This window comes from Chelmon rostratus, chromosome 7, assembly GCF_017976325.1.
Source record: "Chelmon rostratus isolate fCheRos1 chromosome 7, fCheRos1.pri, whole genome shotgun sequence".
In the NCBI taxonomy this organism is placed as follows: domain Eukaryota; kingdom Metazoa; phylum Chordata; class Actinopteri; order Chaetodontiformes; family Chaetodontidae; genus Chelmon; species Chelmon rostratus.
The window spans coordinates 4,131,159-4,157,594 of NC_055664.1; the positions used below are offsets into that span (position 1 = coordinate 4,131,159).

Here is a 26,436-nt window from a genome sequence, read left to right on the forward strand (position 1 = left end):
GCTAACCAGCTGCCAGCTCTAGCTTCATATTTATCCTACAGTTGTGAGAGTGGTATCGATCCTCTCATCTAACTCCCAGCGTGAAAGTGAATATGTGTATTTCCTGACATGTCAAACCGTTCAGCTCCCTCCTTCATGTGTCGTTCATGCGTTGTCTGTCCTGCTATCTGTGTTGCCAGAGGGGCCTGTGGAGAAGAAAATCTCTCTGCTGATGCCTGAGATGTTTGTGGCTGGATCGGCCAGGGCCTCTGTCTCTGTACTGGGTTAGTGACTGCTAAAAGACGCTTTAAGTCATTTCTTTACTCTAGATATTTTCACCTTAAGTCCTGCTGAGGGTAAAGTCTTGGCAGGGCTTCATCTTCATCTGTCTCATCTTCCTCCTGTTGCTCCTGCAGGTGACCTGATGGGTCGGGCCACCAAGAACCTGGACAAGCTCCTGGCCATGCCGTACGGCTGCGGGGAGCAGAACATGGTGCTGTTCGCCCCCAACATCTTCATCCTCAACTACCTGAAGAGCACAGGTCAGCTGACCCAGGAGATTCAGGACAGAGCGACACGCTTCCTGGAGAGCGGTGAGTTGTTCTGACCCCTCGGGGGGCCGCCGGTCAAGAGGCAGCCCGTCTGGAGCCGTGAGAATGCCGTCTCTCCAGGTGAACTGGCTGCTGGGGGTTGAGCCATTACTCCAGTCTGGAATATTATCTTTGGTCGAAAAGAGCCGTCAGTTACCAAAATGTTTTTTAGTTCCAGAAAATAATACCTTTGCATGGTGTCTGGTTCAGACCGGTTTAAACCAGTTTAGGCTTCAAGAAATAATTAATGTCCCACTTGGAGTTGCCTGGCTGGGTTCAGACAGGGTCATCCAGCAACAAAAGGGGATGTAGCTCAAGGTGGCTCTGGCCAATCAAATACCTGGAAGTGACTGTAACTATGTAAAGTATATTGACTGTTTAACTCACTACCATCTTGATGAAACGTACAATGATTGTCACAGTGATAACTCTTCAGAGTTGTATTATAAATTGCTCTGCAGCCTTCGGTCAGCAGATGCGCCTCCGCTCTCTTGGCTCTGTTATTTAAACCAGCCTCCAGGGTTGTATTTCATCGTCTCACTGCTGTCTGAAACAGCAGGCCCTCACCCTTCATGTGTGTGTTGTAGGATATCAGAGGGAGCTCACCTACAAGCATGATGACGGTTCCTACAGTGCTTTTGGGAAGAGCGATGAGTCTGGAAACACCTGGTCAGTAATCTTGCCTCAGTAACATCATGAGTGAACACTAGATAATGACTTTGTTTCATAGCCATGACATTTAGATTTTCTGTGAACATGTCGAAACTGGTTACAAGCTTCTTGTTGTCGAAGAAAGTAATATTTGAGCTAATATAAGAACATCTCCGGTCCTATAGTGTGATGTTTTTAGTAATAATATCATACGTTATTATACATAATTCAATTCAAAGTTTTTTTTATTTTAAAATAGTACTAGTTATTATATTGCACTTACCATATCAAATATTATTATTTATTTATCATTATTTAATATGTTAAGTTATTGTGTTATAAAATGTGTTATAAATTATTTATAACACATTTAAGTTAAATAAGTTAAAGTCCAAAACATCATAAAAATGTAGATGTTTAAAATCTCATGTAAACTGAGGAGGAACTAGATATCCCGCCCACTGTCTGCTGCTTTGCTTACACACCTGTCACTAAAACTAGAAAACATATGAACCAAACTAATGTCAATGGTAGAATATGTTCATGATTATATAACTCATATGTTTCAGTTGCATCAGTGGTTATAGAACATTTTAAAAGCTCCGCTGCTAAACAGTGAATATTTTCAGCTCAAATCTCACACTTCATTTGATGAGAGAATAAAAACGACATGCAGACACAGTGGGAGGTGTTTGGCACCAGCGAGGAGCCTAATAATTTACTTTGTGGGGAACCTGCCAGAAAATATTAATATTTGCATTTAATGGGCTTACAGCACAGTGCCTCTGGGGATTTAACAAAGCCTTTGCTGTTTGAAAGGGTGCTGGGCAGTTTGGCAGTTGTTGAGTGTGTGTGTGGGTGTGTGTTTGTGGTTAGGAGAAACTAGGCCTCTCAAGTGTTCAGTTACATTAAAATTCCAAGCGGAGATTGAATTGAATTGTCCAAATCACTTAAAATAGAACAGGGACTTTAACTAAAGTGTGAATTATTCAAAGCTGCACTAATCAATATTTTTACATGAACAGCGGCTCACAGGGTGTAACGTGACAGGTGATGATTAGACAGAAGAACCCACAGCTTTTTAGCCTCTTTTACCTCACTGTTTTGGTTTCGCAGGCAAAGTTGGTGGCTAGCTGGGAACAAAGTGGAGCATTTAGTTTAGAGACCGCTATTTCGGAGTGGGTGGAGACCAAAAACGGAGCTAGAAGGAGAGCAAATATAGACTGGATTGGACAGACGGCCGCAAACAGAACTCTAAAGATTGCTAATATTGCTCTCTGCAGGCTGGCTGTGTAAATAAGCAATTGTTTGCTAACATATTCAACTCTATAAGGTATGTCGTTGTGTCTACAGCTTGGTGTGCTGCCCCCAAGTGGCCAAAAACTGAATTAATGCATCTCTAAGTATTTTTGTACACCTTTTAAAATATTCAGTCATGAAACAGGATTGACTGCATCCACATTGATTGTAGAGCGATACAATATGTCTACTGTAGTGCAAGGTTGTATGTGTATAACAGGGTTTCCTCAGAAGCAGTATCTCTGAGTACGTGTGAATATATTTTCCAGGTATCCAGGGTGTGAGTACTTGACTTTGCTGCCTGTCTGTATTCTGCTTGGCTCACGTGTGGCTCAGAGGAATAGGATTGCTTTGTTGTGGATGTGGTTCAGACCAAGTGCCCTGTGTTAGTGTGAGACAGGAGGTTGTTACGTAATTGTCCTGAAGCTGAGTTCATTTGGGGGTTACCAACACAGGCACACGTGATTAGATTTGTTTTCTAAAAACCTTGTGTGTATGTGCGTGTGCGTGTGCGTGTGACCTTGCAGGCTGACCTCTTTTGTGATGAAGTCCTTTGGCGGGGCGAGACCGTACATCTTTGTGCATGCCCAGCACATTAAAGATGCCAGGAGGTGGCTGTCCAAACACCAGCGGCCCGATGGCTGCATCAGATCTGTGGGAAAACTCTTCCACAATGGCATGAAGGTAATGACATCAGTTTGAGTGCGGTCGTCTTAGATGGGAGAATCGGGTCTCACGCCAGCTGCTTTTGGCCGTTTGGAGCTCTGCTTGGCTGATTTTTTTTCCTATAAGGCAAAATCACAAAATTAGCTCAATGTTAGGAGCAATTAGCATCGAGTTTCTGAGAGCTGTGAGTGTGCAGAGAGTGCAGAATGCCACAGGCCTGCAGGCAAGAAACACACACACACACACACACACACACACACAGAGCAGAAGAAATGCCCCCAAAAAGTAATTGCTAGCCAGTCCTTCTCAAACTACAGCCTATCCTGAATACGATCAAAGACAAAAAAAACATGACTGCTGTGTCTGAGGGTAGGGTAAGGGTACAATACTGTATATGACATCCAAGCATTTGCTGATCATATTAGCTCTTTGGCAGAATAAACAGGTGTGTGTTTCATTCCTGTGTTTATTTTCTCAGGCAGGGAATAAAGGAACCAGCAGAACTCTGTGCAGCTTCGTTCTGATAGATTTCTGCTTACCGGAATCACTTTTGTCACTAAGTGAAACATTTAGTGCTCAGTGACACTATTGAGTTTCAGGTAATGTTCCAGGGTAACCAGGGCAGTGATGAATATCTGGTGATGAAAAGAGCAAAATATGGGGCGCCCTGGTTGCTTAGTGGTGTAAGGTAAGGTGTCATCTTGAACCACAATAGCTGCAGTTTGAGTCCAGACAGCTTGAAAGGAATCTGAAATTGGGTATTTAGGTATATTGTAGCATCTGTGAGAACGTACAGTGAAATAAGAGCTTTAGATGTTCTAAGAAGTAAAACAACAACAGTCTAAAGTGTCCTGTTTAGTGACAGTCACTGGAAGGAAAGCACGAGCCAACCTGTTTCCTGCTTGTTCCTGTTTTCAACAGGGGGGAGTGAGCGACGATGTGTCCCTGACAGCCTACATCACCGCCGCCCTGCTGGAGCTGAACGGCAACGTTCTGGTGAGTCTGACGTGACTCCTCCTCAGACCTTCACGTTCACCTCGCTTCACTCTTTTATCACTGGACTGCCAACGCTGGTAGATTTCCCGTCACGTTTGCTTCCTGTGCTGGCGATTTTCTGCCACCAAGGGCCTGTGTTTATGTTGAGTGACAGATGGCATCATTTCATAGAGATCGTAGACAGGACATTTTGTAGACAGTTGAGCATGGTCTATAAATTATCACCGTCTGCCAAAGGGATTTCTTGATTGAGACAACTTGCTGTAACTTGAATGCATTTTTGATAGCTGATGTATATTGAGTGCTGCCTTTCTCGGATGTCATCATGTGTATCATATAGCTTTAAATACTCCATCTCAGGGTCCTGCAGAGAAATCCTTCCATTGATTGTTTTAGTTCTCTCCCTTCTGCATATTCCCATCTTTGTGTTTTCCTGCGGTGTGACAGGACCCCGTGGTCCAGAACTGCCTGGGCTGTCTCAAGGAAGCAGTGGCCGGCCAGCTGGACAACCTGTACACCACCGCCCTGCTGTCCTACACCTTCACTCTGGCTGGAGACGAGGAGATAAGGAGCAAACTCATCACGTACCTGCACCAGAAGTCCAACACAGAGGGTAAGACAGCGGACCCGTCAGCAGCAGTTTAAAATGGACGCCAAAGGAAGAATACTGAAAGTAGTGGAAAAACAGGTTAAAATGGAAGTACAGAAAGAAGTGGAAGTTTGAGTTCAAGTGTGGGCGCTGAAGAAAGTTGAAGCGTCAGTTGCAGTTGAAGCACTGAAAACAGTTGAAATGCCAGCGTGTAGGTGATGAGTCGTGCCGACAGCTCCAGTGGAAGTGGAAGTCCTGAAAGATATTAGCTGAAGTGGGAGCGCTGAAAGCAGTTGCAGTAAACTGTGGAAGCTGAAGAGGTTTTTTTAAGAGGTGACAACAGGAGACTTCAAATGACGTGAGTGCAAGCGATGAACCGAGTCGACGTCTCAGTTGAGGGGAAATTTGAATGCGGCTGAACTGTCAGTTGACATGCTGCTGAAAGTAGTTGAAGTGAAGTGGAAGCGTTGAAGTGTGTGCACTGTAAGCAGCTGAAGTGTCAGTCGAACTGAAATCTGTAGTGAGTGAAAGCAGGTGAAGTGTCAGTTGAACTGAAATCTGTAGTGAGTGAAAGCAGGTGAAGTGTCAGTAAAAGCGTAATTGATGAAAGCACTTTAAAGTCGCGTAGACTGCAGTATGCCAGCTTGATGTCACCCACTCCAGGTCTGAGGATTTCATGCAATATAATATTGACTCTATTGCTGTGACTGGCAGGTGGCACCCGGCACTGGGACAGAGCAGGGGCTTCTGGGAAAGGCCTGGACTCTTTGGAGGTGGAGATGACCTCCTACGTGCTGCTGGCTCTGCTCTCCGGTCCAGCCATGCCAGAGTTTGGCCTGGATTATTCCTCCAGCATCGTCCGTTGGCTCACTCAGCAGCAGAATCCGTACGGCGGCTTCTCCTCCACACAGGTACGACAGATCACACACACAGGTGGTCTGTGGGAAGCCTTAAACCCCCCTACCCCAACTGCTTTTAATGACACGTGTAACCTCTCTGCTCTTCAGGACACCGTGGTGGCCCTCCAGGCTCTGGCTAAGTACGGCGCTGCCACCTACAGTGCGGAGGGCAGCACTACAGTGACGGTGACGTCGCTGGGAGGCCTGAACAAAGAGTTCACGGTGGATCAGAGAAACCGGCTGCTGTACCAGGAGGAGAAGCTGAGCGAGATCCCTGGAGAGTACACGGTCAAAGCCCAGGGACAGAGCTGTGTGCTGGCGCAGGTACGAGCCACCTCACCATCAGCAGTTCCAGAGTAGTAAACAACAACAGCAATATGATTTTTGGCAGGATTTCAAATATATTTGACTTTATTCATTTATGTTTTTGTATTTCTTGCCATTATTTACAGTGATCATATTTTATCAGAAATCTGTATTGACCTCAAAGATCCAGTATCAACCTGGATGTAATCATTCAGTGGAAGTGCTTCATTAAGCCTGAGTAGCTTCAGTAAAACTGCTCTTGATATTTGAAGTTATTTGATTGATCCAAACCGGGCCAGGTAGGGGTTGTTTCTTTTCTTAGTCTACCCAGTGAACTACATCAAGCCATGCGGGTAATCATCAGGTGTGTGTGTCACGTCACACTCATATCTTGATGTGTGTGTGTGAGATAGTGGATAATGGATCTGTCCCTCCACAGATCTCCATGCATTACAACATCCCTCCTCCCCCTGACTTCTCTGCCTTCAACATTTCCACCAACATCATGGCCAAGTGCAACATCAGCAGGCCTCAGCTCATCCTCTTTGTGCATGCCAGGTACTGTGTGTGTGTTTGTGTGTGTGTGTGTGTGTGTGTGTGTGATGACCGTTTTTTCATTATTGACCTTACCAGTACAAACAGGTTGATCATGTTGGGAGTTTGAGTTGGCCTCAACAAGTTGTATTACTGTTGGTATTTTTTGTGAACAACTACTCTGGACTTCAGTGGAGACTTTCACTGGATAAGGAAAACCTATCCTACACGAGTTGCATCAGCAAATAATATAACATAACATCGATTTAATGCACAGAAATAATACAACACAGAAGAAAAAGTAGCTGCATGAACAATATAGTTGCTATAGTTCACTGTTTAAAACTGAGGAAAAAAAACACAGAAACCTGTTGGCCTTTAATAATGACTCTGACCTTTACACAAACCAGCCAGCACACAGACCCTTGTTAAAGTTACACTTAAATACTGTTCAATGAACAGTTGATTTTTTTAGTTAAAGTAGCACATTGTGCTTTTTCAATGTCTGCCTTTATTCAGATTAGAGTTCAGTTTTCTCTTGATGCTCTTGAAGGAACAGCATTAGAACGTTCTGTACCGACGACAAGAGAGAAATGTTACGTATGACACAACTGTAGAGATTCAGTTTACCACAATTAAAACTGTCCAGACCACAAAACTTAAAAAACTTTCACATACTGATTTTTTTTTATCATTTCAGATATTAAATATTGGCAAACATTTTTGTCCATCTGCACCTTGAAATATAAGGACACAAATAAAAATACAAAGTGTCAGAGCAGCTGATGAACAGTTGTGTGGTGTTAACTGTGTGTGTGTGTGTGTGTGTGTGTGTGTGTGTAGGTACCAGGGCAGGAGAGAAGAGACAAACATGGTCATCATCAACATCAAACTGCTGTCTGGATACATTCTGGATAAGAGCTCCCTGAATCTGGTCAGTACTGCAACAGCTGCACCACATTCAGACCCGTTATTCTGCTTGACTTCACTGACGACAGTGTGTGCTTCTGCAGCTGAAGAGCGACCGCTCAGTGAAGCGCGTGGACGTGGAGGAAGGATTCATCAACATCTACTTAGATGGGGTAGGAAGCACTGACAGTGCGTCTGTGTGTGTGATGATAGCGACATAATGCTCCCAACAACCAGCTGCTACTTTGTGTTTTCACAAACCCTCATTGGTGCTTCGTTTTCATGAGCATCAGAGTACAGCCGTCGTCTCCTGTGTGCTGACTTTATTGTGTATTTTCTCAGCAAAATAGCAGAGAAATCCTCCCCTGTGTATGAGTAAATGGTACGGTTGTAAAGAACGTTTGTGCTTGCAGATGAGGAAGGATGAGACGAAGATCTACAGCGTGACACTAGAGGAGGATCAGCCCGTCAGGAACTTGAAACCAGCTGTGGTCAAAGTCTACGATTACTACCAGACAAGTATGAGCTCCGTTCTATGTGTGTGTGTGTCATGATCCGTTTTCTGACTGAAGATAATGGCAACACAGCGGTCTCTTGTCACTCCCCATGGCTGTATGTGTGATGTGTGTGTTTGTCATATTTGCAGGTGATGAAGCAGTCACTGACTACACCTCCCCCTGTGCAGAGAGTAAGTAACATGTTCAAGCTCTGCGTTGACAGAGTTTATCTTTGCTGCATTTGATACATATATGCTAACACCCTTGTTCCCATACAGGCTTTGATCACTAGATTGTGCCTGAACCAGTAACTGTAGTTTTATTGTGCACAAATAGTGTCGCTCGTTGATCACAGTGTGTATTCCATACTTACATCACAGTACGTTTATCAGAGCACCATGACAATTCTGTTAATCACTGATTGCATTTCAAAATAAAAAGATGAGCTCATAATCAGACAGTTACTAACTCTCATCAAAACCAAGTGTGAAGATAAATGTGCAGTTTATGTAAAGGTCAGTAAAGTAACATAAGAATGACTTGAAAGTCTTCATTGTATTTATTGGATGTATATTCTTGTAAATATACAGTAGATCTTGTCTACAAAGTCTGCTTTTAAACTACAGTGAATCTTAGATTCATACATGACTAAATATGATTGTCCTTCACTGCACCAGTTCAGGGTTTCTGTTCTGCATCGACACCAAACCTGAGATATTTACATCACTCGCAAGTCTAATCATCTAAAACAGTGGTCCCCAACCTTTTCTGTACCATGGCCCAGTTTAATGTCTGACAATATTTTCACGGCCCAGTCTAAAGGTGTAGCAGATAAAAACAAAATAAAATTATAAGATCAGCATTAAAAACTGTTATTTTCTTTTTAATAATAATAATAACAATAATAATGAACGTAAATCCACTTTTTAATCATGTCAAGAGGACCTGGCTGCAGACTGGCACTGTCAGGCACCACCTGTTTTTCAAATTATGTGAAAAAACTAAATAATGGAAATTATTTTTTCTTTCTGTGCGGCCCAGTACCAAATGACCCACGGCCCACTATCAATGATCTAAAACACATGGAGCTACATTATACATACTACATTATAGGATTTGACAGGAATCAGAAGGAGAGACATGACCTTTTCCTTTTGTTTTTCTACCGCTGCCAAACATTTGGTAGTGAAGTAAATAGTTGTAGCGCTGTTCATTATTATAAAATGAAGTTGAAATGCTTGTAAAAACGTGTTGCATTGATTCATTTTTTTTTGTATGTCTAGTAAGAAACGTGTGCTAATATGAGGCGTCTGTAGCGTGTGATAGGACATTTTGTTTGACAATATTTTAGAATTGTTCTGCCTCATTTCAGCAGTCTAAGTCTAATCTAAGTTCTTCAAAGTGGTTTATTGGTGGTAGATGTGACATTCATCTCTCCACTGCGTGTAACCAGTGTTCGTACTGTAGAAAGGTGAACTGATGACTGAAGGTCACTGATGATCAGTTTTACAGACCAGGTCTCTGCTAACAGTGACGCTGCAGACATGTGCAGGTAGTTTCCAGGTCAACAGGTGACTGTTTGTTTCCTTTCAGGTGACACCGTCAACGAGCTGTGAAGTCCACGTGGAAGTCCTGCGAAAAGCCCCGATGGGACTTCTCCCAGTTGGAAGAATCACTGTGTCAGAGAAAGAAACTTCTAGATGTTTATTTTTTTCCTTAGACTATTTCTTTAATTTTTTTACTCCTTTTAAACGTGTGTAGCTGTGTTCCATTGTGAGTGAATCCCACTTTTTGTGTAATTTTAGGAACAAATTTTTTTCGTTTCTGTTGTAGCTTTTTGATCGACGTCTTTGTTGTCCCGCGGTAGGCTTGTCCTCGTCAGTAATGAACCAATAATCAGTCAGCATGAGAATCTGTCCCGCTGTCTCTCTCCTCAACACTGGAACCTTCACATTATAACCCGCCGAGTCCAAGAAAACAGACAACGTTCTGCAACAGTTCTCTTTTTAATAGATTTGACAAAATCCATATTATTCATACGTGAAAGTAACGCATGAGACATACAGGGTACCAATAACACAGTATGGTCCGAGTATTGATTGTGAGCGTGTGTGTGTGTGTTTGTGTGAGAAACAGGATCTACTTTCTAGAAAAACAAAAATACAGTCTTGTGAGTGCTACGTGAGTTATTCTTTGTGTGTGTGTGTGTTCTGCTGTACCAGTAAAAAAAAAAAACAGGTAGATTGATACATCACTACCATACAATTTGAAATGTAACTGACTGACAATAAAATTTCTAAAATGACAAAAATAAGTAAAAATTGTACTTCTTTTCATACAATACTGTTTCATTTCAATAGTAAGATCATTTTTTCATTCAGGCATCCTCTTTACAGTATATTTAGTTTCCTTTCTTTTCCACATAGATAACGACAGTAATGTATATACCACCTACTATCAACAGACATGATTTCACAGCCTTGCCAGTGTTGAATAGTTTGGTTTGCACATGTTCACTGTGCAGGGAAAGTCAAGGCAAGGGGGACAGAATATATTAAGGTCTTTTCACTAGTCTTCTTCTTCTTTTCCAAGTAAACGTGTCACTATCTCAGGCACCACAACCATAAATTAGTATTACTGTACCAACGCATGAAACTAAACCACAGTTCCACATGCTCCAAAAAGAATCACAGCCTAGTTTGTCCTCTGCTTCTACAAAACCAAGAGCAGCATCCGGCATCCGCTCACGGCCGATCAATAGATTCACTATGTGATGATCAACACTTGACGACAAAGAGGCCAGGCGAGCCCGGGCGGTTAGCCTGTTAAAGCTGAAGGTTTTTTTTTAATCCACTCTCATGCAGGCAGACCTCAGCTCAGTGGGGATTCACAGCAGGAGGAACTTTTCTCATTGACGATGGAATATAGTGATGCGGTATTAAATTAAAAGTTGACTAAATAGATTTTGTTGGGAGGCAAACCACTAATGTAAAAACCAACAGCTGTAGATCTTATAACCAAATTTCAAGAGGGTGCATTGTCTCGTATCACCGTTTGTGCCCATCTACTGTCAGTCTGCAAACGCTGTGTACGATGGGCAAAGCAAAAGTACGTAAACTACGCTGTGAAGAGTGAACGCTTCACTACTGAATGTACAAAACCTTTTTCTCAGTTCAAGCTCCTTTTGAGCAAACCAGCTGTTTCTAAGTTTAATGTCCTTGTGGAACTTCCTTTCTGCATCTCTGATTGGTTAAGATTTAAAGGAGCACTCCAGCGATTGAGCATCACAAGGCGGGGGAGCTTGCAGGAGAGTTTGAAATTGATGCAGCTGATGATTAAAGCCACAGACGACATTATGCAACTGTTCTCACAGTCTGAAATATGAGTAAACTGACTTTGACATGTAAAATTTGTGTGTTCCTTCAATAATCGAGATGAACATACTTCATATTTTGTATGCTGCGAGTTAATAATAAAGTGAACTCGCTGATCCCCACTGTGCTCAGGGCCTTGGGTATCTCTGCCTCTAACAGGCAGGCGGTGGTGTAGAAAACCTCGTGCAGACCCGGCCACACGCTGCATTACAGCTCACAAACACAAATGAATGCATTCACACGTTGCAGCCTTCCGGCAGGCGCTGCTGGACCTGGACGCGGCATCAACAACAACACGTAATCAAGGCACGGTTCAGAATTGCATTAGTCCGTATTTTTTCCGGTGCGGTCCTGCGTCGGCGTGGTCTCTGTAGCGCCCTCTAGTGGTTTTGCTTCAGGCTGGCAGTGATGATGGCTGCTTCTTAGCTGTGTGACAGCGTCATCAAGTTAGCTAAAGGCTACTTGGCAAATATATGAGCTTTTACTGTTTACACATGTGCACATAGGTTTACAGTTTGCACCTTGAGTTGGCAACGCGGCGGCATCAGACAGACGGTGACATATTCAGATTCATCACGTTCACACTGAGAATGTTGCAGCTATGGTTGGACCAATTCACGGGCCTTCTGACTTCAGCCTCTGAGTGTTGAAATCATCCGACTGACAGGATGGATGCAGCACTTTTTCGATGACGTTATTAATTGTAAAAAATTTGGAGATGATTCAAAGGCATGTTGAGCCTCGCTTGTTCAACCTAGCTTAGCACAAAGACCGGATGCAGATGGTCAATAACAAAAGTGAAAATCCAGCCACAAAGCTGTCAAAGGAAGAAGTGATGAATGAAGTACATTTCCCAAAATGTTAGAATTTTTTAGAAACACACTTATCTACATTGTTGTGTGTTTGATAAGAGGACTGGTGCCACTTTGGTGTCTGTATGATAAATATGAAGCCGCAGCCAGCAGTCAGATTAGCCTAGCATTAACACCGGACACAAAGGGCAGAGGCTAGCCTGGTTCTGTTGACAGGTGAACAGAACCTGCCAACTAATTATACAAGCGAGGTGTAACACGTTAATTAGTGAGTTTTACAACAGACCCAGGCTAGCTGTCTCCTCTAGCTAAGCTAAGCTAACCGCAGGAGGTAGCTTTATGTTTAGCAAACAGATTTAAGAGGGGTCTCAATCGTCACATTCAGCTGTTGACAAGAAAGCAGCCAGAGCTGAGAGAATGAAGCTGGGGCCAGGAAGATGTTAGCTTAGCTTAGCATAAAGACCAGAAGGAGTGGTGAAACTCACCGGCCCAAACCAAGAAGTAGCTCCAGCTTGTTGCATTTACATTCTAGCTTTTTACATTTCTTTATGCTTCCTTTTCTTCCAGTCTTTATGCTAAGCTACCTACTGGTTCTAGCCTCATATTAAGACAAGTACAGATTGATCTTCTCATCGAACTCTTGGCATGCACATTTGCATGCCAAGAGTTTGGAAGGAACAGTTTGGAAAATGTTCAATACTCTGGGTTCAGTGGAGCCTTTCAGTAATATTTAAATATTTTTTAGGCGACAGTGCTGGCTTTTCTAAGCCCATATTAGTCGAACCATAGTGAGACTGCAGAGTGAAGTCCTGAGCTGCAGTAAGTCAACGTCAAAGTCAACAAAACACCTTTAATTACTTTGGTAAACCTGTGTGAAGTGATGTGATGAGGCCTTAATGGACTGAAACGTCTGCGTTTAGTGTTTGGAGCAGCACTGAGGTGACTGCTGGTCTTAGAGGATGCAACGTTTTACTGTGTTTCACTGTTACAGTCACGTGTGCTGGACTTTTTTTTTTTTTTTGGACTTATTTCTACTATTACTCATAGATTCATACATTTTGAATAGGATTTTTTTTTATATATTTCTAAACCGATTACACCTTTTGATTGAAAATTCTTTTAAACTCTTTCTGTCTAAACTGAGCAGAGCCGTGATGGGACACTCAAACAAAACATTGGCATTATGTCATTTGGCAATTTTCTCTATATGTAAAAAAAAAAAAAAAAAAAAAAAAAAAAAGAAAGGAAACAAATAATACAAAAAGTTCAACAAACAGTAACTACAAGATCTCCATTTGGCAATATAGAAAGGCTTTTTAAAAGTCTTTGACAGGTATACATTTTGGTTTATATACAGATGTGTGTGTAGTGTGTGTGTGTCCTCCAAGGGCTCCCTTTTTCAATCCAAACAGAATCATGTAGAAAATGTGGAGGTGAAAACATCTACGTAGTAAAATCAAAGCGTGAGATTAAAAATGAAAAGTAACAAACAAGGCGCTGTGTCCGCTGTGGACTGGAAACAGTCTGTGATGGGAGAGTCCCTGCCGAAAGCCGTCGCTCTCTGCGCTCCGTGCGTCTCTCAGTTCATGAACTGTGTGTATCCCTCGGCTCCTGTGACGATCACATCCATCCAGATCCTCATGGCCTCTGCTGAGGGGGCCACCATGTAGTAGAGGCGGTCGTGGGTCTTTACGCAGAAGGTCAGGGAGGGATTCGGACTCTGGAAGACGAGAAAACGAAGAGAAAACTAGAATCGCTTTCATGTAGGACTCCTGGTCCCACTGCCACCGACTCTCTGTCTCCTCTTTGTTCCCTGCTATGAACTGATCAGGTTTGAGTTACAGATGTATAACATGGATTGATTTCAGCCTTTAACAAACAGATTTTTTGTTCCGCTTATCAAAACAACACTGTAGTGAGGCATTTGACGGCAGTCTGCATGTTTCATAACTGGAGTATCAGCTTGTAGTAAAATTAAAACTACATGCCGTAGCTCTGGTTTGTGCCTCTAGTCTATCACTATTATACTTGAATCGCAGTAGAGTCCACAGAGATGAAAACATTTTTTTCTAAATGAATAAAAACAATTCAGCACTGTCACGAAGCTTTAGCAGGCAGAAGTTTAAATTCACAAATGCATCCTTGTTTGCAAGATCAATAATTAATTCATTAATTTGATTCATCTCTCTATATTTCCCTATATCAATGTTATTTTCTGTTGCTTTCAGAGCGCTGATTGCTGAAAGTCCATGAAAAAAATGAACTTTTACGGGTGTTTTCCCCATGAAATTATTGTTAAGTGTTCGGAAACAACCCGATAACTGTGGAATAGATTTCCTCCTCACGTGCTCCACTCATCGGCGTCACTTTCCCTTTCTCAAACCGTCATCTTTCTGTCTGAGCTAAGTGCCCCAGACTTTAAAGTTTTCCCTCTGTAATGTGACATTGGAAGTGACAAGTAAAATCAAAGTTCCAGAGTTGATCAGAGCCACACAGTTAGTCAGAGTGTGGTGCATTGCGACAGGCCATCAAACACAAACACTGAGGATGAGGAGGCAGCAGCAGCTCGGCTTTATGTTGGAGATAAAAAAAAATGACAGGACGTGTAAGGCTCAAGTCAAGAAGCAAGCAGCTCTGATCATAAAGAATAGAATTACGTCCAAAAAGCTACACCTACGGCTCTGAGGGGGGGGGAAAGCCTCTTCCTGGATAGAGGAAGTGTCTTTGAAAATTAGTAAAAGGCGAGGAGAGATATCAAACAGGGTCTTCCTCCTGTCGAGCCTCAAAATGAGTTCAGAAGTTGAATCTGACAGGAAGTGCTGACCTTACCTGGATGTTCCTGCTAAGCCTACTTAGCAAAAAATAAAAAAAGTAATATGAGTGTTTCCTGCTATACAGACACATTTCAATAAACAGATTCTTGTTTTCTAACCACTTGACTGGTTTACACTGGGAACACTGGGATGGACGGAGGGATCAAGCAGGATTATAGGATTATATATTCAAACCATTGCACCGAGGGTCATTAAACACAAGTCTTAACCATGCATCGACAGCCACCGAGCTGGCTGCCGTCTTCTGCTCTCTATCACAGCACACGGTGTATGGTTTGGACACACAGGGTTCAGTGAGGTGAGGTGGGGGATGCAGAGCTCGGATACATACACTGGTCATATTCAAGTTGAAAAATCCCTTCTGTGACGGCAGCCGGCCAAAGCAAAAGCACAAACGGGGGGAGAAAAAAAAAAGCAAAGCGAACAGTGTGCAGAGACATGTTTGAAATGAAAGAGAATGGAAGATGAGAATAAAACAAACTGTGAAATAGATGAGAGAGAATGACTGTGTCCAGAGTTCATTCACGGCGTACCTTCGTGGCACTGCGGAGGTGATCGTAATAGACCTCTTCTATCGCCTGGAAGTAGATCACACCCTTCAGCTTGGTCTCATGTTTGTCTGTGGGAGGGAAAATAACGTGGGTTTGTTTAAAACACTGAAACACATTGACGACGACAGACTTTTCTTGGCTGGAGAAGCCAAGGCTTCGCTCCCACGTCGCCGAGAATAACGACGGCGACGTGGTCGTTAAAAAACAGAAGAAATCAAACTTTAATCATGACCAATTTATGGTTCGTGATGATGGATGGAAAAAGACAACCACAGCACTTTTCCCCTGTTTTTAAACCAATGGTGCTCTCATTGTATTTTCACACTTGACTGCATTCTTACGCTACTCTGGCACATCATTGCAGTTTGTTTCATCAGCCGCTGCAGAACTGCAGTAAGGAACCGGTGGGGAACTCAACACCCCTCTCTACCTCCAGGCACAAACACTCCACAAGCCAACTTAAGAGTAGTAGGTAGGAGCGCTGCGCTTCATTTCGAGGAATAACACTTTCCTTTTAATACGCAGCTATTATCTGCTAATGACCTCTTTAGCATTCAAATAGCCCAGCATTTGCATCTCATTTGACTGCATCTAAATCGCCAAAACTCTGGTCGCGGTTGAGGTCGATTAACGTGAATTAGCGGCACTCGTGACTCGCCGCTCGTCACCTCTCGTTCCTCATTGTTCAAGGTCAAGAGAAAAAGGGCAAGTGATGCATCTCAATCAGGCTCCTGAGAGATCGCGGCGCTGTGCGCATTTTAACTACTGCCAAAGTAATCTCAGTACACCTCCTCAGCCTGGCTCGCTTTCAACAAGGTACGCTTTAAGCAGCTTTAAGCAGAACCTTCTGAGGACTTCAAAGGCCTGACAGCGAACAAGTGTCCCAGAGCTCACAGCGCACGATCAAATTACACGACCGCGCACGCTACATACTACATGTACCGCTGCTCAAGGTCCTGAGGACGCATGTTCTGCCTGCCACTCATCCACGGCGGGAAATTCCTGCCACTTTACATATTAAGCGCTTTAAGCGTATTGCAGCGACTTTGCTCTTTTACAGCTGTAACCTCTGACATTTCCATACCGTGTTTTGGAAGAGTCTCTTGTTGTGACACAGAAATAACCAGGATTCCCACTAAATCTTCTAATGCAAAGGAACTGAGCGTGTCACATGTCATCATGTTAACACAGAGGGAACAGATGAGCAGGAGCACCTTGTCGAATGCAGTCGCTGGTGGAATGTACTAACATTTACTTCTGTACTGTACTGAAATATAAATGTGAGGTGCTTTGTCTCTACTTGAGCATTTCCATTTAATTTTACTTCATCCTTCAGCTCATCTACAGAAGTAATATGATCCAATAACATACTGTAATATGTAATAATACAAAAAACAATCACAGGAGCCATTTTTCAGCTTTTTGAGTTCTTTTACATACTTTTGCAGATATATCAACATACTTTTAATTAAGTGACATCTTCAGTGCAGTGTTGCGAGTGTTGTTTTGTCCACAAAGCTATATTACTTACACAGCAACCACACCTCCACCTCAGGCTCAGCAACATAACCGACATGTAAAGCACACAGACCAGAAGCCGGGTCGACTAACCGAACTGTACGCTGCCGGGAAAAACTCACGACACTCAGCTGCATATGTTTGTGTAGCTAAACTGGCGAAGATCTGCACTCAGACAAAAAGCCTGAGTCACAAAGCACAGCAGCCATTTCCAGGCATGTGTTTTCATATTCACACTCAATCAAATGCATGAGACATTTCTGTCTTCAGATATTTTTCCTGAATGAACGGTGTGCTCCTGTACTATAACATCGGCTCCTACAGAGCTACAGAGTGTTGCATTATGGGTTGGTTGTTTGTTGGCGCTTCGTCAGGTCTTTTGGAGTCAATCAGGAAGCCCAGTTTAACCTACAGGAGTTTCTGAAGGCTGACTACTGCTGACCAAATAAAGTCCTGAAATCATGCGTCCAACAGCTCAGTCTCATAGAATGTCACGGTGAAGCTCAAACAGACTAAAAAAAATCATTCGGAGCGCTTCAGGAGGCTGACAGGACAGCCTGTCAGTGTGTCACATGTGTGATTTTCAGTCTGCTTTAATGTAAGTATTTCATGTTATTCTCCTCAGAGTAACAGCGTCTCAGGGAAACTTTCCCAACAGAGCTACAAAATGTTTCTTGACTGTAAAAAGTCTTTTTCTGAAGAAGATAAAGGAGGGTTGCCTTACAATCAGGGTCGTCTTATATTGGAGCCAATACAGGATCTTTAAACTTATGTGAGCTTGAGATATGGGCTTGCAAACATGCATACATACATACAGTGTCCCTGCTTCAAAAACATGACAGTGATGACCCTGCAGCACCAAACGTTCAAATAAGATCAATAATCTGCGTCTTCTTACCGACATAGTAGGAGAAGGTCCTTTTGAGGCGGTCGAAGACGAACCAGCGTTTCTTCCAGGACTTGATCTTGCCCCCCATCTTCACCAGGTAGCCCTTGCACATCTTCTCTGTGAGGATGACGTGGTAGCAGGTGTCGACGCTGTGGCCTGACGACTCGACGTGGGAGCGCAGGTCGAACTCCTCCTTCCGAATGGGCAGGTAACGAGTCATGGGACGGGCCTGGACCGTCCAGCAAGGGAGGGTTATTAACGGAAACTGGAACTTAAACCACAAAACTGCTCTAAACTGAAACTAAACCAAACTAGTCCCGGCATGCTACATGTGCATATAACACACTCTGTCATCAAATATTTGATTTACAAGCATTTAGCACGTTTTGTATGTATGTGTAGCTACATATTTCAGACACATCACACCTGGCCGGAAAAAAAATAGACTAAAACGACAGAAAAATCCTAAGCCTTTCTAAAAAAGATTTGAAACTAAACTAAAAGAAGCAAACACACTCGTACATCACAATGAAATCTATTAGCCAAATGTCAAACAAAAAACCTTGAACCTTGCAGCAAGGAGGGTCACTGTCACTCACATGACAGTTTGACTGAATTAATTAAGAAAACTAATCAATTTCAAATGATCAAAGTCCTCTCATGTATGAATATTCAGATTCAGAATATGTTTCATTGGTTGCATCTTTGTCCATGAGGAGATTTTCCTTTTAATTGGGGTTACTTTGGGATGAAAACAGCCAGCTGTAATGATACTGAACACTGGCACTGGCAAAAATATTACCAACCAGGGGCTTCACTCTTAAAAATCCAGGTATCCGCCCTCAGAGGTATCATATGTGTAAAGCCAGGGTAGAGACAGGTAGAGTCATTTTCCACTTTTCCACCATGCAGACTCAATTACGTCTCATTTTACTGACCTGAGAGAAGTTCTTGGACCTCATCTTGACCTCCTTCTCCACGAGCTGCTGCCTGTGGAAAGTTTCATCCTGCAGTCTCTTCTCCGCCTCCTCCCTCCTCCTCCTCTCCTCCTCCAGCATCTGACGGCGAGCCAGGCTCTCTCGCTCCTGAAGGAGAGCGCGCTTTCATTAAATATTTTTTTGATCTGCGCGAGGGCTTTGCAGAGCAACGCACGCTCTCTTTTTTTTTCCAGCCAGAACTCAGCGTGACGTTTATGCATTTATGCGTGTTTCCCTGCTGAGAGCTGCTGGCCACCGTGCAGCTCCACCACAGTGATTGACTCCTTAAACAGAAAGCTTTTAGCTGGTTGGAAAGGTAATCATCTACTATGAAGACAGCAACACACACACATACATACAACACAGTCATATAGACACCCAAAAAAGACTGAAGGCAACCAGGAGAGTAACTGTTGGTTACTGTTTGCAAACAGTGCAACCATTTTCATAGCTTCTTCTTGGATGTGTGCTTTTTCCCGACCTCACCTGTGCGATGATATTGGTTGGGGGCTACACACACACACACACACTGCCCAAAGGTTGTAGGCCAGAATCGTCCCGACCGAGGCAAAATGAGAAGAAAATAAGAAAATAGAGGCAGAGGGCAGCATCTCTGCAGATAAATACACCACCACACACTTCCAGTGGGTCATAAGAGATGATGGAGAGGGATTACTTTGGTTTGAGTCTATATGTTGTTTTTTCAGAAAATCCTGCATAGCATCTTTTGATCCTCAGACTTCGATGAGGTAAACTTTGCAAAAAGACGAGAAGAGAGAGAAAAGGAGCAAACATGTTTTCAGAGAAACGAGACGATCTGAAGCGGTGGCTGTTTGTGATGACGGCGGCTCTGCTGGATCAGCTGTCAGGAGGGCTTCACAGCTCTGTGGTGACTTCTGTTTGTACCTTTTGAGTTTGTATTTATATGCATTGTCCAAATAATAAGAAGGGTGCACAGCAATCCTGAACTCTCTCTTTACGTTATACAATAAACAGACTAACACCCACACATTTATGAAAAACCTACACTGACCTGTATGATTACTGTGTACACATCAGATGAACTGCAGTGGGTTTCTGGGTCAAGTGAGGAGCGAGGATAAGGAGCATATACGCACAGTCAGAGATTTTGACTCAACACCCTTATAAATAAGACTTTCTGGTGTGCGTGAGTTTTGAGGTAATTTCATACAAACCTTAAAGTTTTGTATGAAATTACCTCTGTCTATATAGATCTGTTTGAGAGCCTGTAACTTCCTCCCTCCAATCCTCCCTTAAGTCAACCGAACAGAATAAATCGGAGCTGCATTCATAAAGTGAAAAAGGAGCACTGAACTGAGCTCAGTGACGGGAACTGCAGCGAAAAGTAACAAAAGAGAAAAGCTTCAGACCAGAACATTGATTTGATCATCTTTCTTACTCGTTGCATTTCAGCCTAACTGTCTTCATCAGGACACAAAGAGATGAAAACGTTCGAAATATGGAGGCCAATAAAAATGAACGAAAGCCTCCAGTTGCTGTCGAATCCATGTTCAGAGCTATTGGCAGGAGCGCTGCAAGAAGTCTCATCAATCACTAGGTACGGACTGCGTCTTACCCGGGATTCAATAAGTCTGGCTTTCTCCAGCTGCGCCTCCTTCAGCATTTTCTCCATCTCCTCAATCTTCAGGGCGTCCACTCCTCCGACACTGTCCGACACAACAACACAGTGTTAGCACACGGACTGATTCTGAGAGAGCACGTGCTGGCACCTCCTCCATTCAACAACACATCATTGAACATCGGCTCAGTTCACCTTTTACGTCAAAACATTCAACGGTTCAAACATCATCTGCAGGGAAAGTTTGTTGCCAGTGTTTGTGAGGACAGTCAATCAGTGTTTACTCCATCCTCTGAAAATGCTTTAAAAACCCTGAAAGCTCCTTTAAATCCCAACAGCAGCAACAGCCAGACATTTCAATAAACACAGGCTTTAATGAAGGAAATCTCACCAAAAAGTCATTCAGTTGGAGGCTTCTCATCAGAAACCAGTCCAGTGCAGATAAACTGTACGATATGGGGTCACTGAACCTTTGTCAAATGTGCACCGCTGTTATTCATTTCAACAACACAAGTAGAAAAATTACTTCCCAGAGTTTCTGATACGCTGCTATTAAGCAGTCAAAATGTGGCTCATAAACTTCGCTGCTTCATCACTTCCTCCCTCCCTCGTGTCTCCACTGTGCACTGTTCATTACAGAACTAATCCCATTAAAATCATGTCAAAAAACATGACTAATAGTTTGTGGAATTGGACTCCTGCGAGCTATAAAAGCGATCTGAACAACAGGTGCTGCCTGGAACGTGCTGTGGTGAACACTGTTGTGGTGCAGCACACAGCGTGGCCACATTAACAGATGGTCTATAAATGAGCCGACCTGTGGGCCAAGGCTTTACCTGGTGGGAGTCTGTGTGTCCCTTGTTCGGGTCTCATTTTAACACTTCTTTAATACCACTTTAATTTTCAGACTTCGTGCAGTTGATTGATGTGCACACATATGTTGGGATTGAGGACGCCTCTGTGGCATGGTTCACTAATTTTGGCATTTGCCATTTATAATAAAAAACTCAAATAACTCCAATAACATGGGCCCTCATTTAAAAGATAACATTTAGAAGAATTGATACGAGCAGTGATAGATATGTAATTAATCACATTAAATGAGATTTGTGGGTTTAGAGGATGGACTGAATAAATGGGCAACATTAGCCTGGTCAGAATGCTCTGACTCTGTGCATGTGTTTGTGTGTGTGTGTGTGTGTGTGTGTGTGTGTGTGTGTGTGTGTGTGTGTGTGTGTGTCTACGTGTGTGCCTCTTCCTTCATCGTACCTGGACATGTTATCTGGCGAGCAGGCCGAGTTGTTCCCTGTGGACACGCTGGTGTCCATGCTGTCGGAGCTCTCCAGGCTCAGGGTGTCGTAGGGCTGCTCTCCGGCTGACGGGGGCTGGTGGTGCAGGATGGAGTGGTGAACCAGAGGGGGAGGGCCTAGAGAGCTGTGGCTCAGCGCGGGGCTGCAGGCCATGATCGGGGAGTAGGAGGGCGACGAGGAGGACGAGGTCATGAGGTGGGTCTGAGAGCCGTGGAGCGCCTCCCACTGACACTGAGCCTCGGCCGCCGCTCTCTGTTTGAGCTCGGCCAGACGACGGCGCTGCTCTTCAATCACCTGCTGACCTGGAGGAAGGAGGGTGATGATCAGTGGCTGGGTTTGGATTTTTAACAGAGGCGGAACAATGACTGAACTCTCAAACCGCAGGCAACTCCATCAACAAGTCCATCCGCTTCCCCCGGAGCTGGGAGATCGCCACATCTAAACAAACATGCTAGCTACACAGCAGCTCATCCAAGAACCTCTAGTAGCACAACTACCACCAGCACCGGCCCACAAACCACGAGATAAACCATGCACCACACATACAAGTATGTGCTCTCTCAGCGACACAAGCTCAAAGATTACTGCGAAAACCCATAAAGTCCCGTCACCGCGAAGTTCAATATCTATCCAACTCCTCACGTGTCAAATCCATGCTGCTGTGCGCCCGATAACGGGCAAACACATCTGGAAAGAAGTGCCCAGGTCGATAACTCCAAAGGAGGAGCTCACTGAACGCTGAACATGCAAGATTTATTCTCCACCAGCAGGAACATTCATAGAAGATTGATGGAAGAAGAAAGGCTGCTCGATGTTACGCACAAAAGACAAGATGAAAAGAAATGTTTGGGGGAGAGGAGTTAATGACACACCAGAGATGGAAGAGGCTGAGAGAGGAGGGTGAAGCGAGTGGAGTCAGGTGAAGGCAGATTCTGAAATTAACAGCCGCCAAGTGTCAAGTTCTGGAAAACATTAGCTTTGATGGATAAATCAATAAAAGTAACCTGCCAGACTGGCTTAAGTTTTGGATCAGACTTGAATTTTTTAGGTGCACAGCCTTTGGTCTTCACCCATGTTGAAGCTTTCAAACTGGCTCCTGGTTGGCTGCCTGCTAACCTCTCTGAGAAGTGAGTGATTCTCCGATTCTCTTTTGTCAGGTTAACGTTAACTGAATTATCTCAATGATGGACCGATGCATGAGTTTACTCATTGCTCAGCGGTTCAACAGGCAGGGAGACGTTTGAAGGGGAGCTTCTTCTCTGCAGGTTTTGTGTTGACCCTTGGCAGGAGAGACTGTTCATTTCAGACACCGCCAGTGAGGCACAGAGGCTCAGTGGATGAACAAACAGGACGAATCCTGCTGGACAAAATAACGAAAACAGAAGAAATCATCAACTCCTGGATGCAGCGATCCGTCTACCTGCTGAGCTGCCCTCTATGGTGTTCTGTCTGGAGGCCTGGGGCTCTGTGGTGCAGCAGGGCAGGAAGACACGAGTCCACAGACAGAGACAGAAAGACAGACATGAAGAAAACCTGAATGAAGCTGACAAATAAGACTAACTCAGGCTTCCAATCCAGCTCCTGTGTGTGGCAGCCAGCTGAGCTAAAACACCACACTGCTTTCCTCCGATCCATTCAGTCAAACAACACTACAGCATGAGGAACAACTCCCTCTAAAACACACACACACACACACACACACACACACAGCTCCATGATGAAGAGCAGAACAACATTACAAGTAAGTCAATGAGAGTGTGCATCACCAACTACAGCTGAGTGTCTGTTAACTGATGACCACTCTGTCTACTGGTGTTTACTAGAAAATGGAAGAAATTTGTTTATTATCTTGTAGTTTTCCAAAAGTCGAACCAGTATTCCTGCATACTCTCAGTAATTAGCAGACTCTCTTTGTTTTCTCTGTCCTATTTTTTTGTGTAACGCACTGGAAGCTACATTAAATTATGCTATATAAAAATGTATTATTGTTATTATTGTAAGAATTATTTGTTCAGCTCTTGGGAATAGTTACATATTTCAGCCTGTGTTCAGCCTCTATCAGTTCTTCAGAACCTTTTCTGGCTTGTGATCCCCTGAATGAAACAATGTCCACTTCTGTCAATTCATCAGCAACCACACATATCTCTAATAAAGACGTTTTACAGGCTTGAAGAGGTAGAAAACTGTGCAGAAAACCATTTGTTTTTCAGTCCTGAACCACTGATGAGAAAGATGAGAGATGACTCAGAAAAGTGTATTTTTATTTCATGTATGAATACCTGTATAACACTAATAACACAATGTATTGATGACTGACTTGTGCTTTTATTTGCAACAAATCTTCTAGCATTAATGAGTAAACGTTGCGGCGCGTCCATGTAGTGTTCTGCTAGTTGTTAGTGAATGATGAGCTGATGATTGATGAACACTGCATGGTGAGACGCTCTGTGTTCAGCAGTGTTGCTTTGTGTTACGTGAAGCTCAGGGGCCGACCAGGTCAGTTACCTTTCTGCTGCAGAGCGAGCAGTCTCTTGGTCTCAATGTCCTGCAGGGTTGCAGCCAGGTTCCGGGGCAGGCTGCCAGTGCTGTTGGCTGCCAGCAGGGGGCTCTGCTGGGTCAAAGGGAGGAGACATGATGTGAGGAATAAACATCAGAAACAGGTTTATGTGAAGCTGCAGTTGAAAAGGAACAAGCTGTGCACCTTTGAGCTTGTGTTGCGTCCCAGCGTCGCTGCTCCGTGCTGCAGGGGGGATGCAGAGCCTGATTTAGGCTGATGAAGGGACAGACCTGGATCACTGTCCAGCTTAGAGCGGAACACCTGACAGAGGAAGCAGACAACGAGCACGAAGCAGTCAGTATGTGCCGATGACACATGTACAAAACCCCCATGTGATGACAAATGGAGTGTTTAACAACAAGGTTAGAAGCACAACTGAAATCCACCATGGATCAGTTACAAGCACCTGCAGGAAAACAGTGGTTAAAAGCATGATTAGCACTGTGCTGAGAGTGTTACTGAACACTGATGTTGTTAAAATAAAAAGCTGCAACTGATGAATCAAAGTTCAATCAGCAGTTTACATTTCAGTATCACACACTCACACTCACGCTCACACACCTGGAACAGCGGCCTAGTCCCTTTCATTGAACGGCTCTTTGATCAGGCCCACTTTAGTTAATGCTGCATTCATGTAATATGAGAGTATCTGTGTGGAATGACTTCATGTTCAAAGAAACGACTTGAAAGCGTTCACACATTCTAAGTTTCTTTAAGTGGTGATTGAAGTTTGTGGATTTCTGATGCTAGAGGCGATTACTCCCCCGAGTTAACACACATAAACTGACTTCATGTTTTACACCGAAGCAAACGGTGAACTTCCACTCACAACAAAAGTTCCAGCGCCGGCTGTGTCCTGGGCTTTGTTTTCATTTGTCACACTGAAACTGAGACACCCTCTATACCTAATGACAGTTTTTTTTCATCCAGAGTCATTCATCATCTCAAAGCATGGTGAACTAGTAGTTTTCAAGAGGAAAAGACAGTCTTTTCCATATGATGTGAGCGCAGCGTTATTTAACACAGACAGCCTTTGACGCACACATCCAGCAAGCTGAAGGTTGGCAGAGGAATAAGAGCACACACAGGCAGCAGGAGAATAAGTGGGAAGACATGAGGAGAAAGAAGAAAAGCCCTCTACCTGCAGCACAGGCCTGCGGCCTGACAGTGACTTGGATGGCAGAGGGGGAGGACAGAGCTGGCTGGAGCCAGCCATCAGCTCCTGGTACCACTGCTCTAAATCTAGCTTGGTCAGGTGAGACCTGCTGCCCTCAGACTGGTACTGGAGAGCACACCGAGGAGCAGCGAAGAGAGGCAGGACAGGAGGAAGGGTGGAGGAGAGAAGAGACAGAAAAAAAGAGAAGACATGTGGAGATTAGAAAGCATTCAAAGACAGTAGGAGAAAGGTAGGAACACTTGTTTTATACACCCTAAAAAGCTCTAATTATGCCATTTTTATACTTTGAAAATGATTCTTAAATATCTTCAACACATTATTGTTGTCAGCTGCATTATGCTTTCTACCCTCCAGCTGCTATATCCCTATTTTACATGTCTCTATTCTAATTCTATGTTGCTGCTGCAATGACCCAGTTTCTCACAAGAACATTTAAGTTTTCATCTCATTTTATGCTTTACTTCACTTCAGCGATCCTTGGAGCCTAATACATAAAGTATCTCTACAGGTTTGAATGTACACCATCTGAGAATGACTAGATTTATTTGGTTTTGGGGAAACTTCAACACACATGATATCAAATGTGATGGATCATGTCAGTGAAATCAGCAGTATGACTGTGAGCCACTTCTGATGACTCTTTGGAAACAATGGGAGTCTGTGACTTGAGGCAAACCTGCAGTACAACAGACAGCAGGAGCTCTGACTCTGACAAATAAAGCAACATCACAGGGTCACAGAGTCTCCACAGGCTTCAATAGTGACAGGAAACGTCTGGTATTATCCTGTAGCACCTTAAGCAATATACACTCAGTGTTTCTGCAAGAAACAGTACAGTGTGTCCACCCCTTTAGTGTTGGTTTACTCTCCTGGAAAAAGACTCCAAAACACCAAAATATATTTATAAAATATAGTTCCATGT

At 43.6% G+C, this 26,436-nt stretch overlaps 2 protein-coding genes across 11 annotated transcripts in view; one reads left to right on the forward strand and one right to left on the reverse strand.

The window, feature by feature from the left end:
• The window catches only part of LOC121609180 (alpha-2-macroglobulin), a 29,993-nt gene extending 19,813 nt beyond the window's left edge, over positions 1-10,180 (forward strand). For both annotated transcript variants that reach the window (XM_041940743.1, XM_041940744.1), the window contains exons 23-36: positions 180-263; positions 396-572; positions 1,157-1,238; positions 3,047-3,203; positions 4,107-4,181; positions 4,629-4,794; positions 5,485-5,681; positions 5,778-5,993; positions 6,415-6,533; positions 7,353-7,443; positions 7,523-7,591; positions 7,832-7,937; positions 8,065-8,106; positions 9,509-10,180. In XM_041940743.1, coding sequence (XP_041796677.1) covers positions 180-263; positions 396-572; positions 1,157-1,238; positions 3,047-3,203; positions 4,107-4,181; positions 4,629-4,794; positions 5,485-5,681; positions 5,778-5,993; positions 6,415-6,533; positions 7,353-7,443; positions 7,523-7,591; positions 7,832-7,937; positions 8,065-8,106; positions 9,509-9,531 — 1,604 coding nt within the window. In that variant the 3' untranslated portion in view covers positions 9,532-10,180. The remainder of the gene's footprint in view (positions 1-179; positions 264-395; positions 573-1,156; positions 1,239-3,046; positions 3,204-4,106; positions 4,182-4,628; positions 4,795-5,484; positions 5,682-5,777; positions 5,994-6,414; positions 6,534-7,352; positions 7,444-7,522; positions 7,592-7,831; positions 7,938-8,064; positions 8,107-9,508) is intronic.
• Positions 9,906-26,436, reverse strand: part of phldb1b (pleckstrin homology-like domain, family B, member 1b) — a 107,772-nt gene continuing 91,241 nt past the window's right edge. For 7 of the 9 annotated variants that reach the window (XM_041940746.1, XM_041940749.1, XM_041940752.1 and 4 more), the window contains 9 exons: positions 24,482-24,598; positions 24,286-24,388; positions 23,201-23,245; positions 21,740-22,082; positions 20,468-20,558; positions 18,832-18,978; positions 17,903-18,122; positions 15,469-15,554; positions 9,906-13,821 (listed from right to left, as the gene is read on the reverse strand). In XM_041940746.1, coding sequence (XP_041796680.1) covers positions 13,681-13,821; positions 15,469-15,554; positions 17,903-18,122; positions 18,832-18,978; positions 20,468-20,558; positions 21,740-22,082; positions 23,201-23,245; positions 24,286-24,388; positions 24,482-24,598 — 1,293 coding nt within the window. In that variant the 3' untranslated portion in view covers positions 9,906-13,680. The remainder of the gene's footprint in view (positions 13,822-15,468; positions 15,555-17,902; positions 18,123-18,831; positions 18,979-20,467; positions 20,559-21,739; positions 22,083-23,200; positions 23,246-24,285; positions 24,389-24,481; positions 24,599-26,436) is intronic. The other 2 variants (XM_041940754.1, XM_041940747.1) reach the window with 1 other exon arrangement.